We start from the raw sequence: 18,404 nt of genomic DNA on the forward strand, positions 1-18,404 counted from the left end.
CAAGGCAAAGTTTTTGAATACTTTCAAATGTGTCCTCCCTTCCAAATCAAATGTTATTTGTCACATATGCAGACCTTTTACCGTGAAATGGTTACTTAACCATTTTTTTCTTTAAATTTAAGAACAAATTCTTTACAATGACAGCCTACCGGGGAACAGTGGGTTAACTGCCTTGTTCAGGGTCAGAACAACAGATGTTTACCTTATCAGCCCGAGGATTCAATCCGGCAACCTTTTGGTTACTGGCCCAACGCTTTACCACTAGGCTACCTGCCACCCCTGACAACCAACAATGCAGTTTTAAGAAATTATTTAAGAAATAAACTAAAAGTTTAAAAAAGTAACAATAAACTAACAATAACAAGGCTATATACAGGGGGTACCGGTACCGAGTCAATGTGCAGGGGTACAAGTTAGTCAAGGTATTTGAGGTAATATGTACATGTACTTGGTGCTCCGGTACCGCTTGCCGTGCAGTAGCAGAGAGAACAGTCTATGACTTGGGTGGCTGGAGTCTCTGACAATTTTCAGGGCATTCCTCTGCCACCGCCTGGTATAGAATCCTGGATGGCAGGAAGCTTGGCCCCAGTGATGTACTGGGCCATACACACTGTCCTCTGTAGCGCCTTACAGTTGGATGCAAAGCATTTGCCATACCAGGCAGTGATGCAACCAGTCAGGATGCTCTCGATGGTGCAGCTGTAGAACGTTTTGAGGATCTGGGGACCCATGGCAAATATTTGAAGTCTCCTGAAGGGGAATAGGCGTTGTCGTGCCCTCATCACATGTGTTTGGACCATGACAGTTTGTTGGTGATGTGGACACCAAGGAAGCTCTCGACCCGCTCCACTACAGCCCAGTTGATGTGAACGGGGGCCTGCGCTGCTCTTTCTTTCCTGTATTCCATGATCAGATTGGTTGTCTTGCTCACTTTGAGGGATAGGTTTTTGTCCTGGCACCACACTGTGAGGTCTCTGACCTCCTCCCTATAGCCTTTCTCATCATTGTCGGTGATCAGGCCTACCACTGTTGTGTCATCAGCGAACATAATGATGGTGTTGTAGTCGTGCTTGGCCACGCAATCGTGGGTGAACAGAGAGTACAGGAGGGGACTAAGCATGCACCTCTGAGGAGTCCGTGTTGAGGATCAGCGTGGCAGATGCATTGTTGCCTACCCGTCAGGAAGTCCAGGACCCAGTTGCAGAGGGAGGTGTTTAGTCCCAGCTTAGTGATGAGCTTCACTGGACTTTATGCAAACTGGAAACCATATATCCTGATGCTGCATTTATTGTAGCTGGGGATTTTAACAAAGCTAATTTGAGAACAAGGCTACCTAAATTCTATCAGCATATCGATTGCTGTACACGAGCGAGTAACATGCTCGACCATTGCTAATCTAACTTCCGCGATGCATGCCCTCCTTTTGGCAAATCTGACCATGACTCGATCTTGTTGCTCCCCTCCTATAGGCAGAAACTAAAACAGGAAGCGCCCGTGCTTATGTCTATCCAATGCTGGTCTGACCAATCGGATTCCACGCTTCAAGATTGCTTCGATCACGTGGACTGGGATATGTTCCGGGTTGCCTTAGATAATAACATTGACGTTATACGCTGACACGGTGGGCGAGTTTATAAGGAAGTGTATAGGAGATGTTGTACCCACTGTGACTATTAAAAACTTCCCTAACCAGAAACCGTGGATTGATGGCAGCATTCACGCAAAACTGAAAGCACGTACCACTGCATTTAATCATGGCAAGATGACTGGAAATATGACCGAATACAAACAGTGAAATGATTCCCTCCGCAAGGCAATCAAACAAGCAAAGTGTCAGTATAGAGACAAAGTGGAGTCGCAATTCAACGGCTCAAACTCGAGATGTATGTGGCAGGGTCTACAGACAATCACGAATTACAAAAAGAAAACCAGTCCCGTCGTGGAAATCGACGTCTTGCTTCCAGACAAATTAAAAAACGTATTTGTGCGCTTTGAGGACAATACAGTTCCATTGACGCAGCCTGCTACCAAAGACTGTGGGCTTTCCATCTCCACGGCATGACTGCCGGCCCAGACGGCATCCCTAGCCGGGTCCTCAGAGCATGCGCAGACCAGCTGGCAGGTGTGTTTACGGACATGTTTAATCAATCCCTATCCCAGTCTGCTGTCCCCACATGCTTCAAGATGGCCACCATTGTTCCTGTTCCCAAGAAAGCTAAGGTAACTGAACTAAATGACTATCGCTCCGTAGCATCTGCCATCATGAAGTGCTTTGAGAGACTAGTCAAGGATCATATCACCTCCACCCTACCTGTCACCCTAGACCCACTTCAATTTACATACCACTCCAATAGGTCCACAGACGATGCAAAACGCCATCACGCTGCACACTGCTCTATCCCATCTGGACAAGAGGAATACCTATGTAAGAATGCTGTTCATTGACTTCCGCTCAGCATTCAACATCATAGTCCCGTCCAAACTCATCATTAAACTTGAGACCCTGGGTCTCGACCCTGCCCTGTGCAACTGGCTCCTGGAATTTCTGACGGGCCTCCCCCAGGTGGTGAAGGTAGGAAACAACATCTCCACTCATCTCCACACTGGGGCCCCACAAGGGTGCATTCTCAGCCCCCTCCTATACTCCCTGTTCACCCACGACTGCGTGGCCGTGCACGCCTCCAACTCAATCATCAACTTTGCAGACAACACAACAGTGGTAGGCTTGATTACCAACAACGATGAGACAGCCTACAGGTAGGATGTGAGGAACCTCGGAGTGTGGTGTCAGGAAAATAACCTCTCATTCAATGTCAGCAAAACAAAAGAGATGATTGTGGACTTCAGGAAACAGCAAAGGGAGTACCCTCCTATCCACATCGACGGGACAGCAGTGGAGAAGGTGGAAAGTATTAAGTTCCTCGGTGTTCATATCACCGACAAACTGAAATGATCCACGCACACAGGCAGTGTGGTGAAGGAGGCAAACTAACTGCCCTCCAGGACACCTACACCACCTGATGTCATAGGAAGGCAAAAAAGATCATCAAGGACAATAACCACTCAAGCCACTGCCTGTTCACCCATAAACAGACTTTCAAAGGACTTCATAGCTATAGATGTGAGTGCTACGGGGCAGTAGTCATTTAAGCAGGTTACCTTGGTGTTCTTGGGCACAGGGACTATGGTGGTCTGCTTGAATCATTCCAGTTTGGGAATAGCCAATATAGGAGGCACATTTTTATTTTTTGCAAATATTTTCTTTCTTTAAAAAACCAACTACGTTGTTGGTTAAGGGCTTGTCAGTAAGCATTTCACATTTAGGTCTACTAGACCTGTTGGTTAAGGGCTTGTCAGTAAGCATTTCACATTTAGGTCTACTAGACCTGTTGGTTAAGGGCTTGTCAGTAAGCATTTCACATTTAGGTCTACTAGACCTGTTGGTTAAGGGCTTGTCAGTAAGCATTTCACATTTAGGTCTACTAGACCTGTTGGTTAAGGGCTTGTCAGTAAGCATTTCACATTTAGGTCTACTAGACCTGTTGCATTCGGTGCATGTGATTTGATTTGTATGCATCTACGGGTTCTCTTTCTGGAGAAAGGTTGGATGACACAACAAGATAAAATGAGAGAGCAGGTTTCATCAGCTGGTATAATTAACCAGTTATGTAATGGTTCTATTGACACAGTGAGTGCATGGAGGAGGTTCTCCTCATTAAAAACTGACACATTTAACAACATCTCCGGAGATGCACATACAGTATATAGCCAAGCACCCTCCTGGCTTGGATCATTTTCAAAGATCTTGAGGTCGGGCCAGAAGGTAGGATTGCTGCTAATTATTGGTTAGGATGTTGGGTGGGAAATGGGAATAAACACTACTGAATGTGGCCAAAAAAACAGGTCAGGAGCCACCCATGTCCCAGACTTGAATGGAGGGATTGAAAAGGGGGTTGAGTCATGGTGACTGGGTTAGTATACAGAGAGGCTGTTGTTCCCATTCCGTCTGTTAGCTCTCCAGAGTTTCCCGTCTGAGTGATTGTTATTCAGAGTGTGGCAGTGACGACAGATAGAGGTACAAGACAGCCTGTTCCCACGTAAGACCGCAGCTGTGTGTGTGTGTGTGTTGTTGTGTTTTTCATGTGAAGAAGCTACCCAGCGTGTTCCAGTACTATACACTCCACCGGCACAGACACCCACAGGACATCCCTGAAACTAAGCGGTCCACATTCCACACCTAGCGTTACGATTCTGGAAGCTGTGCTTTGCTCATATAAACCCAATGAGTCAGAAGAAATATCTAAATATTTAGTGGAACTTTTCCCTTTGCCCAGAGCAAGAGCAAGATAGAGCAAGATGGACCAATAACCCAGTCGACCCGGAGTGAGAGTGCTCCAGAATGGAGATGAGCGAGCCAGACAATGAGGGATGGGGGCATAGTAGCGGGAAGTAGGGGTGCAGCACCCCCTGATTAAAACATAAATGAGTGCACTAGGCCTTTATTACTCCTGTTTGAGCGGAGAAAAATACTCCTCAGCACCCCCACAACATCTTTGGAGTGGAATGGCACAGGAGTGGAATGGCACAGACAGGAGTGGAATGGAACAGACAGGAGTGGAATGGAACAGACAGGAGTGGAATGGAACAGACAGGAGTGGAATGGAACAGACAGGAGTGGAATTGAACAGACAGGAGTGGAATGGAACAGACAGGAGTGGAATGGAACAGACAGGAGTGGAATGGAACAGACAGGAGTGGAATGAACAGACAGGAGTGGAATGGAACAGACAGGAGTGGAATGAAACAGACAGGAGTGGAATGGAACAGACAGGAGTGGAATGGAACAGACAGGAGTGGAATGGAACAGACAGGAGTGGAATGGAACAGACAGGAGTGGAATGGAACAGACAGGAGTGGAATGGAACAGACAGGAGTGGAATGAAACAGACAGGAGTGGAATGGAACAGACAGGAGTGGAATGGAACAGACAGGAGTGGAATGGAACAGACAGGAGTGGAATGAACAGACAGGAGTGGAATTGAACAGACAGGAGTGGAATGGAACAGACAGGAGTGGAATGAACAGACAGGAGTGGAATGAACAGACAGGAGTGGAATGGAACAGACAGGAGTGGAATGGAACAGACAGGAGTGGAATGGAACAGACAGGAGTGGAATGGAACAGACATGAGTGGAATGGAACAGACAGGAGTGGAATGGAACAGACAGGAGTGGAATGGAACAGACAGGAGTGGAATGGAACATACAGGAGTGGAATGGAACAGACAGGAGTGGAATTGAACAGACAGGAGTGGAATGAACAGACAGGAGTGGAATGGAACAGACAGGAGTGGAATGAACAGACAGGAGTGTAATTGAACAGACAGGAGTGGAATGAACAGACAGGAGTGGAATGGAACAGACAGGAGTGGAATGAACAGACAGGAGTGGAATTGAACAGACAGGAGTGGAATGAACAGACAGGAGTGGAATGGAACAGACAGGAGTGGAATGAACAGACAGGAGTGGAATTGAACAGACAGGAGTGGAATGAACAGACAGGAGTAGAATGGAACAGGCAGGAGTGGAATGGAACAGACAGGAGTAGAATGGAACAGGCAGGAGTGGAATGGAACAGACAGGAGTGGAATGAACAGACAGGAGTGGAAATGAACAGACAGGAGTGGAATGAACAGACAGGAGTGGAATGAACAGACAGGAGTGGAATTGAACAGACAGGAGTGGAATGGAACAGACAGGAGTGGAATGAACAGACAGGAGTGGAATGAACAGACAGGAGTGGAATGGAACAGACAGGAGTGGAATGGAACAGACAGGAGTGGAATGGAACAGACAGGAGTGGAATGGAACAGACATGAGTGGAATGGAACAGACAGGAGTGGAATGGAACAGACAGGAGTGGAATGGAACAGACAGGAGTGGAATGGAACATACAGGAGTGGAATGGAACAGACAGGAGTGGAATTGAACAGACAGGAGTGGAATGAACAGACAGGAGTGGAATGGAACAGACAGGAGTGGAATGAACAGACAGGAGTGTAATTGAACAGACAGGAGTGGAATGAACAGACAGGAGTGGAATGGAACAGACAGGAGTGGAATGAACAGACAGGAGTGGAATTGAACAGACAGGAGTGGAATGAACAGACAGGAGTGGAATGGAACAGACAGGAGTGGAATGAACAGACAGGAGTGGAATTGAACAGACAGGAGTGGAATGAACAGACAGGAGTAGAATGGAACAGGCAGGAGTGGAATGGAACAGACAGGAGTGGAATGAACAGACAGGAGTGGAAATGAACAGACAGGAGTGGAATGAACAGACAGGAGTGGAATGGAACAGACAGGAGTGGAATGAACAGACAGGAGTGGAATTGAACAGACAGGAGTGGAATGAACAGACAGGAGTGGAATGGAACAGACAGGAGTGGAATGAACAGACAGGAGTGGAATTGAACAGACAGGAGTGGAATGAACAGACAGGAGTGGAATGGAACAGACAGGAGTGGAATGAACAGACAGGAGTGGAATTGAACAGACAGGAGTGGAATGAACAGACAGGAGTGGAATGGAACAGACAGGAGTGGAATGGAACAGACAGGAGTGGAATGAAACAGACAGGAGTGGAATGGAACAGACAGGAGTGGAATGGAACAGACAGGAGTGGAATTGAACAGACAGGAGTGGAATGGAACAGACAGGAGTGGAATGGAACAGACAGGAGTGGAATGAACAGACAGGAGTGGAATGGAACAGACAGGAGTGGAATGGAACAGACAGGAGTGGAATGGAACAGACAGGAGTGGAATGGAACAGACAGGAATGGAATGGAACAGACAGGAGTGGAATGAACAGACAGGAGTGGAATGAAACAGACAGGAGTGGAATGAACAGACAGGAGTGGAATGGAACAGACAGGAGTGGAATGAACAGACAGGAGTGGAATGAACAGACAGGAGTGGAATGGAACAGACAGGAGTGGAATGGAACAGACAGGAGTGGAATGGAACAGACAGGAGTGGAAAAGGAGGGAGGAAAGAAACAAGCACAGAAATGTCTGTTTAGTCCCACCCTCCCCCCGTTCTCGCTCTCTCCCTCTCTCTTTTTTCGCTGTGCAGTACCTTGGCTGTCAGAGCAGGTGTTGGACAGGGTATAAAGGCCATCTGGAGTGAGGGATCGCTGAGCAGTGAGAATTAAGACCGCCACACTCTGACAGGGCTCAGACAAACCATCTGGTCCCCCCCTCGCTTAAAGAACCTGTTCCCAGCTTCTTCACACACCGACCTCCAGCGCTCACGCTCTCTCACTAAAACAAACATGTTCACTCACTCCCCTCGATTAGCATCTGCTGTCGGGAGTTTAGTGGATTGTAAAGACCTGCTTCTTCCTCAGAGAGATTTCTTTGTTTCTTTATTCTTGTGACTTTTTGGAGTGGAGTCGGGCCGGCATGGCGTGGAGGAGACGTGCATTTGGACCCAGCATGTCAGTCTGTCTCTGGGCTTTGTGTCTGTCCCTCAGTCTCATCTGGACTTGTCAAGTGACCCAGGCAGCCATCTACAGACTCGCAGATGAAGTACAACCTTGATTAAATACTCTCTTAGAAAATAGGGTTAATGGAGGGTTCTTCAGGTGTCGCTGCGGGAGAACCTTTTTTGGTTCCAACTAGAAACATTTTACCCAACAAACAACCCTTTAAGAATCCTTTCATAAAAAGGTTCTACCTGGATCAAAAAAAAGGGTTCTGAACCTGTTATGGTTCTAGGTAGCACATTGGTTTACTACCAGAGAAGGGTAACATGTTTCTGGTAACTTGCCATTCATCCTTTGGTGCACAGGTAAGAGTTGTCTATTTTTAAGAATCTGAGCAATTGGAATATGCAGTCCGAGATATTAAGCACAAGAAATGTGTAACCTATTGTACGAATTAGATTCGTAACATATAAAAATGTGCAGGACGTAACATAAACTAAATGGATGACGATGTACACAATTTAATGACGTAGTAGACGAAAAACAGGGACCCGTTTTGGATGTGAGCACCACTTTCAAAACTAGTGGCTGAAATTATACAAACGTTCTGAAGAGTCACATTAACATTTCTCCCCTGAAGACAATAAATTCCTTATTTCAAGGGGCTTCTATATGTTCCGTTCTACCTTGGTGTGAAAGAAAGAAAGTAGAAAACCCTATAAATCTAATCTGGTTTGGGTCCAATAGAAACATTATAACCCTATAAATAATCTAATTTGGCTGGGGTCAAATAGAAACATTTCACACATATTTCTTCCATCAATTGAAGTGACTTGACAAAACAAACTACTCAACATAACCCCACAAATTACCAGAAAACCTCAACAAATCAGTCTAGATAAAGATTGTACCATAAATGAAATGTGATAATGCATTTTCATACACAGTACCAGTCAAAAGTTCTTTCATTCAAGGGTTTTTCTTTATTTTTGCAATTTTCTACATTGTAGAATAATAGTGAAGATATCGACACTATGAAATAACACATATGCAATCATGTAATAAGCAAAAAAGTGTTCAACAAATCTAAATATATTTTATATTTGAGATTCTTCAAAGTAGCCACCCTTTGCCTTGATGACAGCTTTGCACACTCTTGGCATTCTCTCAACTAGCTTTACTTGGAATGCTTTTCCAACAGTCTTGAAGGTGTTCCCACATATTCTGAGCACTTGTTGGCTGCTTTTCCTTCACTCTGCGGTCCAACTCCTCCCAAACCATCTCAATTGGGTTGAGGTCGGGTGATTATGGAGGCCAGGTCATCTGATGCAGCACTCCATCACTCTCCTTCTTGGTCAAATAGCTCTTACACAGCTTGAAGGTGTGTTGCGTCATTGTCCTGTTGAAAAACAGATGATAGTCCCACTAAGCGCAAACCAGATGGGATGGCGTATCGCTGCAGAATACTTCATGGTTGGAACCACACATGTGGAGATCATTTGTTCACCTACTCTGTGTCTCACAAAGACACAGAGGTTGGAACCAAAAATCGCAAATTTGGACTCATCAGACCAAAGGACAGATGTCCACCGTTCTAATGTCCATTGCTTGTGTTTCTTGGCCCAAGCAAGTCTCTTCTTATTATTGGTGTCCCTTAGTAGTGGTTTCTTTGCAGTAATTCGACAATGAAGGCCTGATTCACGCAGTCTCCTCTGAACAGTTGATGTTGAGATGTGTCTGTTACTTTAACTCTGTGAAGCAGACTTCTGAGGCTGGTAACTCTAATGAACTTATCCTCTGCAGCAGAGGTAACTCTGGGTCTTCCTTTCCTGTGGCGGTCCTCATGAGAGCCAGTTTCATCATAGCGCTTGATGGTTTTTGCTACTGCACTTGAAGAAACTTTCAAAGTTCTTGAAACGTTCTGGATTGACTGATCTTACTGTCTTAAAGTAATGACAGACTCTCTTTGCTTATTTGAGCTGTTCTTGCCATAATATGGACTTGGTCTTTTACCAAATAGGGCTATCTTCTGTATACCACCCCTACCTTGTCACAACACAACCAATTGTCTCAAATGCATTAAATTCCACAAATTCACTTTGAACAAAGCACACCTGTTAATTGTTGAGAGAATGCCAAGAGTGTGCAAAGAGGCAAAGGGTGGCTACTTTGAAGAATCTCAAATATAAAATATATTTTGACACGTTTTTTTTTGGTTACTACATGATTCCATGTGATATTTCATAGTTTTCACTGTTATTCTAAAATGTAGAAAATAGTCAAAAGAAAGAAAAATCATTGAATGAGTAGGTGTCAACTTTTGACTGCTACTGTACATTGAATGAATCTATTTCTCAAGTTTGGGTCACCTCTTCTTTGGTGTGGAAGGCTTTACCGTTCAGCAGTTTAATATAACATCTCCCTCTACTGGCCAGCTGAAGTAATGCTGGCCAGTATAGTTTGGGATCACGCAAATCTCTCGTGAGTGTATTTGCAAATCCTTGCATTTGTGCATGCCATAGCCAGATTACAGTTGAAAGTGCAATGTAACAACCTGCACCGTTATCAATTGTTCTCTGTATTCATTGACTGCAGGTCCATGTATCTACAAAGAGGTTTCGTTTGAGCCTGGACAGACCTTCTACAGGGGTTGTGCAACTGCCACGAAAATGGTTACTTCTGTCTCTCGTGAGTAAACGGACCAAATTAGTGACAGTATGCAAGTCAAACATATAAACCAAACATGAATTCCGTTTTTGCCAATATCACGTCTTTTTTTCGTTCATATCCCCAGACCGATTAAACCTACCACATGGCCCAACAAGTGCCAGCCGGTTCCAACGGAGTGTGGCTACCGCGTGGTTTATAATGAGGTCTCGGAGGTGGAGTGTCAAGCCTACAGCTGGATCTGGTGAAGGCAGACAGACACCTATGCCCCCCTATAGTCAACATACACGATCGCAAGACTCTGGCTGTGGACAACCTCTTCAATTAAGTAGTTATCATGCAGAGAACTGACCACATCCAACCTTCAATTTATCAACTTGTTCAATCAAAGGAACCAATTCCCAAAATTGAACGACCCAACTCCAAAAGTTTAGTCCTTCGTTTCAATAAATGTGTGTAGGGTCAGATTGTGTGTGTGTGTTAATGTTACTAAAAAGTGGGACCGAAGGACCTCAATTGGCACGGATTCCAAATGGGCATAGATTCAAATTCCTATAGATTCTCAAACACAAGTACCATAAAAAGTAGCAACATACTCTGACTGTACAGTAGTGTCCTATCATCCAATATGAGTGCTCAGCTTCCTGCCCTCCTCTCCTTACTTTAGTGACCACTGATCTTGATCACATCGACAGTGTCATTATTTTTTCGGTACACAAAAAGTGCATTAAATTTCCAATGGAAAGCTGTGGTTCATGTGCAGCATTGCAGAGGCAGTTGCAGTGCTTCGTGTATAAATTCGATTTGTCGAACGTATGTGTAACGACCCTGGGTTTATAACCGCGGAAATCGACTCTGCCGCTGGAGCGTGCTTTTGCGGTAGTCGATAGCGCGCCGGACCTCGGGTCCCCGCTGTTTCATTACAGTATGCATCAAATCCTATGCGTAGACGGCGTGACATAAATGGTAGCAGAATGTGAATGTTGAACTTTTGTTGCACACATATCCAGATGATGCGTATCATTTTACACAATGATTAACATAGTTAAAGGTTAAATAAAAAATGTGATAGAGTTGTAACGCCTTGATCACACCCGATAGTGTCATAGCGCAAAATAGTAAGCGGCATCATCTGGATTTGTGTGCAACAAAGGTTCAACATGAACTTTCTGCTACCATTTCTGTCGAGGAGTCTGACGCAAACGTTCGATAAATCCAATTTATGCATCACACAAAACACACTAACGGCCTCTGCAGTTCTGCAAAGCAAACAGCGTTCCATTGGAAAGGAATGTACTTCTGGTGTACCAAAATGCAATGACGGCGTGATCGAGGCGTAAGCGGCCAACTGAGTAGTTTGAGGAGGACTCCGACCATATGTCAATATTGTATCACCTGTTGTTTACGAAGCATGTGACAAATAAAAGTTTGATTTGACCTCGTGACAAGACAAACGGCGTGCTTCTAGATGTCGACGCTATTACCCGGCACTGCCCGAGTGTGGCCCTCAAATCTCAACCAGATACCCTTCATTGCCATGCAGTTACAAAGGTCTATTTCGGTTCCTTCGTAGATGTTCAGTCTTCTGTATTTCGCAGACCGCTATGTTTTCAATGTGAGGAAGCGAGAGCGCCATCGGTCAACTTCACAAACCGAGGCTGGATTTACATTCTACTATGCACGCTCCATACAGGCTCCGCAAACTCTTTGCGACTTCACCCGTACTGAGATTTGAGCTGTGCATGGCAGAGCGTGTAACTTCACACAATTGTCAGTGATGAATTGCTCAGCAGAAAGCTTGACTGTGGCGTTTACTCAGCCTTACAGGGCAACTCCCTAGCCTCACCCGTCACTGTGTATATAGTATATGTATATAATCAATTATTTCAAATAAAACATGGCAGTGTTAGATACTGTGTAAATAAATGTCAACTATTTCTTCAACAGGTTTTTGGGAGCGGATAGTGCATGAAATATCAACATAGCCATTTTTCTAAATACATCATCATCAGTATTTTATTATGAAAATGCATTACATCTCTTCTGCTTTTTTCTCTTTTGGATGGGGGAGTCCACATAGTCACCACTATATTGTGTAAAAAATAAAACGAGTTAAACGTCACCCCCCCAAAAAAATACAGTGTCCAGTTTCTCTGGGAGTCGAAAGTGAAGAGTAAAAACAAAGACTTTGTCAACAGACCTAATCATCCCAATCCGACCATCTGTCAGTCCCAGAAAATAAATATCATGCGGCAAATTTAGTGTACTAGATTTCTCTTTACAGTTTAACACATTTGATACAAGTACACATGATCATACATTGTCATTTTTGTTTCATTTTAGGGGTTATTTCTTTATTTAAGGTGCTGGTAATTTTGGGTGACATTTTTCAAGAAGTCTTCTGTCAAACATTCATTCAAACAGTGAGTACCTTACGTCTGTGGATGAGGCAATAAGAAGAAAGGTCAAGTGTCCGGTCAAGCTGGCCAGTCCCTCTTTCCGAAGCCCCAGTGTGGTTCCTGGGGCCCCAAAGACATTTACTCCCAACCAAATTAGAATGTCCAGTCTGAACGATTTCCATCTTCCTGGCACTAGGGTACTACAACTCCCAGCGTGCATCAGCAATGTCATTTAACGTTGATTGAAAGTCCCAATGCTGTGGTCATGGCACATGACTAATTTTGCGTTGTGATTTTCATCTTTTTGTTTAGTATTCAGTTGGTAAGGACCCTAATTCTGTGGAAAGTGAGACTTCTTGAAGCAGCAAGAAATAAGGAGAACACAGCAGCTTTTTTTTATACCGTTCAAACCATCCTCCTGTTTTCTTAGGTGGCATATGGTCAGGAATGGTCAGAAGGAGAGAAATATATTCTCAATACATTTTGATAAAACTAATCCGACAGGATTCAAAAGAGACAAACCCAACAACGGAGTAAAAATAATATATATATATATATATATATATTCTTCTTACTTCTCACTGTCACTGCATTCCAGCACAAAAAGGTGTTAACGATTACTAGGATGCATTTCTGGCAAAAGTTTGATTCCAAATGACAGATGGCGAGTTGAATCAACCGATTTGTGGGAAACATAACTGGATTTAACTGTAAATAACTTAAAAAGAAAACAACTGCAGCACCATGAATTACAAGATCTGTTTGACTCAAGTACAATATAGCAAATCTACTGTGAAGTAGTAATATAGCAAATCAAAACAGTCAAGTGGGGAAGAAAATCAAAGAACAGTGAAAAACAGATCAAGACTTTTCAGAAAAACATTTTACACAAAAAGTTGGAAATCATATGGAATGATTTTTAGGGAGCTCATAGCTGCCACCCTCTCTGCATCTTTATAACGGATGATACACACATACGCTCTTGCTGGTATCGTTTACCCTTTCCAAACTAAACACATGTATACTGCAGGACTGACCCTGCTGCTGGCCAAATAACAAAAAGTTACCTCAACAAAATCTCAGCATTATCAAACCAGGTACCAAAACAACAGGTACATTTCTTCAAAAACATAAACACTTTGTACAGATACTCATGGTTGAGTTTCACCATCTACTGTTTTACACAGTCTGTTCATGTCAGGGTCATTTCAAATTACAAATGATTTCTCTTTTTTGTTGAACATGTATTTTCTTCCTCTTTTTCCATTGATTCCTTGAGGATGTTGAAGTTCCTCGATTAGCTAGACGCAGAACACAGTAAATTGTTTTCCGCAGAACACAGTAAATCGTTTTCCGCAAAAAGAAAGACAGAAAATAAGGAGAAATACAAGAAGCAGAGTCGTGGCTCCTCGGAGGTCTGTACATATCCCCAAACCTAGTTTCTCCAGAGGGTTTAGGAGAGGAGGTACACCATTTCACTCACTCAAAAACACACACACAACATCCTAAACGCTTCCTGACTGTGTCCTTACTCCTGGTCCCTGTATGGGGGGGTGCTGGAACGGACTGAGTGGTGCCCCGCGTTGCGGGTAGTGTTGGCCGGCGGTGGCCGCCAGAAGCCTGGAGCCGGCCTGCAGCACCGTCTGCCCGGGGCTGCCTGGTTTCAGGCTACGGGATGCCAGCTGCTGGCTCAGTCTGGAGGTGTGGTTCCCCGCCACACTGGCGCCCAAGTCTGTTTTAGGGTTGCCGTGAGCCCTGGAGCCAGGGGTAGGAGACCCTGACAACCCGCTGTTCAAGAGGCTGGCTTTTAGCTGGCTCCCGGCGCTGTACGTGTGGGACCCGTCCATACTGCTGCTGCCGCTCGACTGGTGCAGAGCGCCTCCTGGTGGTCTGGAAGCCCCACATAGGGCTGAGTCTGCAGAGGAGGTTGTCTGGTTGGGGAAGGAGGGCGAGGAGTTGAGTGGCTGTTGTGTATGATGCTGCGAGTGGCCTTGAGACAGGCGAGGGTAGAAGCCCTGAACTGAGGGAAATGGGGCCGAGGGGCTGTAGGAGCCATGGAATGGAGAGGACGCGCTCTGCTGAAGGAAGGCCGGACTGTCCACTGTCTGATGGTGGCTCTCCGATAAGGGGGGCTGCACCTTAGAATGACAACACACACAAATGACTTATAATGAACCTGACACCCAGTACACACCTCAAACAAATTAACACCCCCCACAAAAAACAGGTGTAATCAAAACAGTTACAAAACTTATTTTCTTTTTATTCTAGCGTTTCTATTGGACAGATTCAGGTAGGTCTCTCTCGGTTTGCTGAGCCTGTCCAACAGAAACGCTAGTTTTCGTTGCAAAACATTTCATTTGAAGCTGTTTTAAGAAATGATTACACCGCTGGCCAGACAAAACAAAACACTAAATTCTCACAAATGATGTAGTACAATACCTGGTAAGTGTAGACAGACGGGCTGTATGTCTGTGGGCTCTTCATGGGAGAGGCCAGGGGAACTGTCTGGATCTCATACCGGTCTGCATCTGGGATAACACACAACAGGACACAAGTTTAACAGGAGAACAGATGGTACATGCATGCACATTCCCTGAAACCTCTGAACCTTAATTCAGCAACCGTCTTGTGTTTCAAACTAGGCTAGATATCTACATTTCAGACAAGACTAACCTGGCCTTCAGCCTAAATACACCTAGACGTCTATATTTCAGACAATAACGTGGACAGGAGGACATCTGGTCTGAATTTTCTACTACACCACATTCATGTGAAAACGAGAAAAACTGGTAGTGAAAACGAGTACAGTACCAGGGTCCTTGTCAGCAGCCGAGTCATCTGTCCTCTTCAGCACGCGGTCCATCTTGAGGGAGCCCCTCAGTACCCGCTCTAAGACTCCCTGGCCCTCCCTCAGCCGCTCTACTGTTGTGGGCACCATCCTGGATCAAAGCACAACACCGTCATGTAGAGTACGTTCGATCAGGGGTTTATGTTTAGATGAGCTGACTATGTCTGGAGACACCACACAGGGCTCAGGTTGCTAATGGTCCCACCTTCCCAAGCAAATAGTCTCAAACACCAGTCAACCCCACAACATAAAAAAGGTGTGACAGCAAAGGTGGATATGTCTGAAAACAGTGACAGGAAACAAAGTACTGTGAGAGAATGTGGTGTGGCAGCGATATCTAGTCTTACCAGTGGCTGATGCTCTCCTGATCTCTGGGCTGCTGTTGCTGTGGTGGTCCCGGGGCGTGGGAGGTGGTGGTGTGGTGGTGGTTATCTGGGGGGCTCACCTCCTCCATCTGGGGGGGGGAGGAGAAGGAGCTGTGGGGGGAGGATGAGGGCTGCAAGTGGAGGGAATGGGGGCCTCTGGGGGACTCGGCGCTGGCACAGACGGAGCCGAGGCGGGTGGGGGTGCCCAGGGAGCTGCCCCGTGCTCGGGGTCCCTGCTGCTCCCCTGCTTCCTCTTACGGTACTCCAGCAGAGACACCTGAGGAGTCGAGGAAAAATAACCACTCCTAGTCAGCCATATGTACAGGCTTAGTGCCATGAGGTTACACACGCCATGGTGTCACACAATACCACTGGTTGCATTACGACACCCGTTATCACCAGAGCGGTATGGACAGACAACGTCATGCATCATATCAACTATTAAGACGACTCTACCTTGAATGTACATTCGCTTACATGTTACCAACTGATTTCCAAAAGACCAAACATCCTAAATGTTCCCAAATCCTAAAGGGCTCTCCACAGTGATGTCGCAGTCTACTCAAATAGAGCTACCGAGCTCCGTATGAGTGGCGTTCCAAAAATTGAAGAGCACAAAAGTATGTAGAACTACATAAAGTAGAGAGCAACGCAAACTAATCTCTGTCGGATCCATTGCGAAGACTGTGTAGATCCTTTTAACCGGAAAGAGCAACCAGCACTGGTCAACAATTTAATACTTCTAACATCTGGAAGTTCTATTTTGTTCTATGATTGGTCAACCTCATCCTCTGTTGGAGTGGTTATCTGAAGTTGATAGATGTAAAAAATAAACAATACCTTGGGAGGGATGACCATTGGAACGAGTCATATGGCAAAAGACAAAGAAACAATCCAGTATAGCTTCAGCACTCTGTCCTTACAGTGTTGGGACCAACCACCTGCTGAATGGTAACCAAAATACATTTTTGTACCAGATTATTGGTATCAGTGCCATTACCAGAATCAGGAAGTAATCATGTTCACGCACCAACCTTCTGTTTGCTTTTGAAGCCTTTCTGTGCTTTACGGATAGTTAGTAACGGTCAAAATCTATCATCAGCACAGGCAACTGGTCGTTGTCATCATCAAACGAAACATCACACAAAGCAACTACTGTGAGGTCAGACACGAAAACAAGCAACACAATGTAAACAGAACCACAGAGCACCCACTACAGTACACCTACCCACCCACACCCACTACAGTACACCTACCCACACTCAGAGTCAATGAGAGAGAGAACAGTCTGGTACATTCAATCACACTCAGAGACAATGAGAGAGAGAACAGTCTGGTACATTCAATCACACTCAGAGACAATGAGAGAGAGAACAGTCTGGCGGAATGTTGTCATGGCAAAGGCAGGAGACTTAAGGAGGGTCCAGGGGGATGGGGGGTGAGAGATATGGAGCAGGCTGGCTGACTAGACGGTCCGATATCAGGGCTATCGGGGTGCGGTGAGCTGAACCAAAAGAGGGCGGAGAGAAGGGTAGGGGGAGGCACTCAGGGGGCCCCACCTAGACCCATAGGGTTGCCATCAGGGCCTTAGGACTTGAAGAATGGCCACGCACTAGGATCTTGGGATCTGAGGACTACTGTATTTGTTAGGGCCTTTTGATTCCAATTGGGCCCTTAGAACAGTTTCAGGCTCCAAAGGCTTATTTTATGGGCCTTCTGATTGTCCTTGGACCCTTGGGGGTGCCTCTTGAAGGGCAGCTAGTATGGCTCTTAGATGGGAATTGGCCATACTGCTGGTATGATCTGACTTGGGTGTGGGTCAAGGCTGGTGAAAGAGGATGCAGGCACAGGAGGACAGAACTATGGATGAGGTGGACCATAGACAAATGGCCAGTGAAGCCAGCAAGGCCCGGCCCAAACTCGCCAGGCTGAAGATGATATCATGAACCATCAGCCTCGTTGTATGGCACTCCGAGCTGATGGGGTGACCATGTTTCAGATATAGAGATGTTTAGATAAATTGATGATACTCATGGTACGTTTTGAAGGGGGGGGTTTGGCGGACGGGGGTGGGGTTTGTATGCAAATGCAAAACAATATTTACATGCACACTTCTAAATGGTCGTATGGAAATATTCACCATATTTTGTACTGTCTTGTATTCACGTCTTACTGCTATAGCCTGGTAATCTGGCTGTCCTGTCAGCAGACTAACGGTTTGCAGGATGGCCCTCTGCCTTGGAAAAAACAGTGGAAGAAAGACTTGGCAAAGGTTTCAGGAGGAGCATAGGGGGAGTGACAGGGTGGACAACACAACCTGTTGGGCTAGCTGCAGTAGGAGACAGTACATAAAGAGAAATGTGGTCCCGTAGTATTCCTTTCTGAAGACAGGTGAAAGTCCATGCAGCCAACTGACAGACAATAGAAAAGATCAATGTAACAATATATTTTTTAATTTTTTTAAACGATGTAGCCTTTTTGGAAAATAATTACCCCAGGTCTATTTTGATTTAATTATATCTTGATGTGGAGTCACTGACCAATCTATTTGACACATAGTGAATAGAAAACACAAAGCAAGTAAAGACCACACAATGACTGAGTATCCTTTAAATTTTCATACCACAGTCTC

General features: G+C 45.2%; 1 protein-coding gene across 1 annotated transcript in view; it reads right to left on the reverse strand.

Annotated features, from left to right (window-relative positions):
• Window positions 1-12,145: 12,145 nt before the first annotated feature.
• LOC115143765 (histone-lysine N-methyltransferase SETD5-like) overlaps window positions 12,146-18,404 on the reverse strand; it is a 38,570-nt gene continuing 32,311 nt past the window's right edge. The window contains 6 exon segments of the mRNA XM_065003948.1: window positions 12,146-14,694; window positions 14,999-15,087; window positions 15,371-15,498; window positions 15,755-15,995; window positions 15,998-16,049; window positions 17,913-18,005. Coding sequence (XP_064860020.1) covers window positions 14,062-14,694; window positions 14,999-15,087; window positions 15,371-15,498; window positions 15,755-15,995; window positions 15,998-16,049; window positions 17,913-18,005 — 1,236 coding nt within the window. The 3' untranslated portion in view covers window positions 12,146-14,061.

Source organism: Oncorhynchus nerka, linkage group LG2, assembly GCF_034236695.1.
Source record: "Oncorhynchus nerka isolate Pitt River linkage group LG2, Oner_Uvic_2.0, whole genome shotgun sequence".
Lineage (NCBI taxonomy): Eukaryota > Metazoa > Chordata > Actinopteri > Salmoniformes > Salmonidae > Oncorhynchus > Oncorhynchus nerka.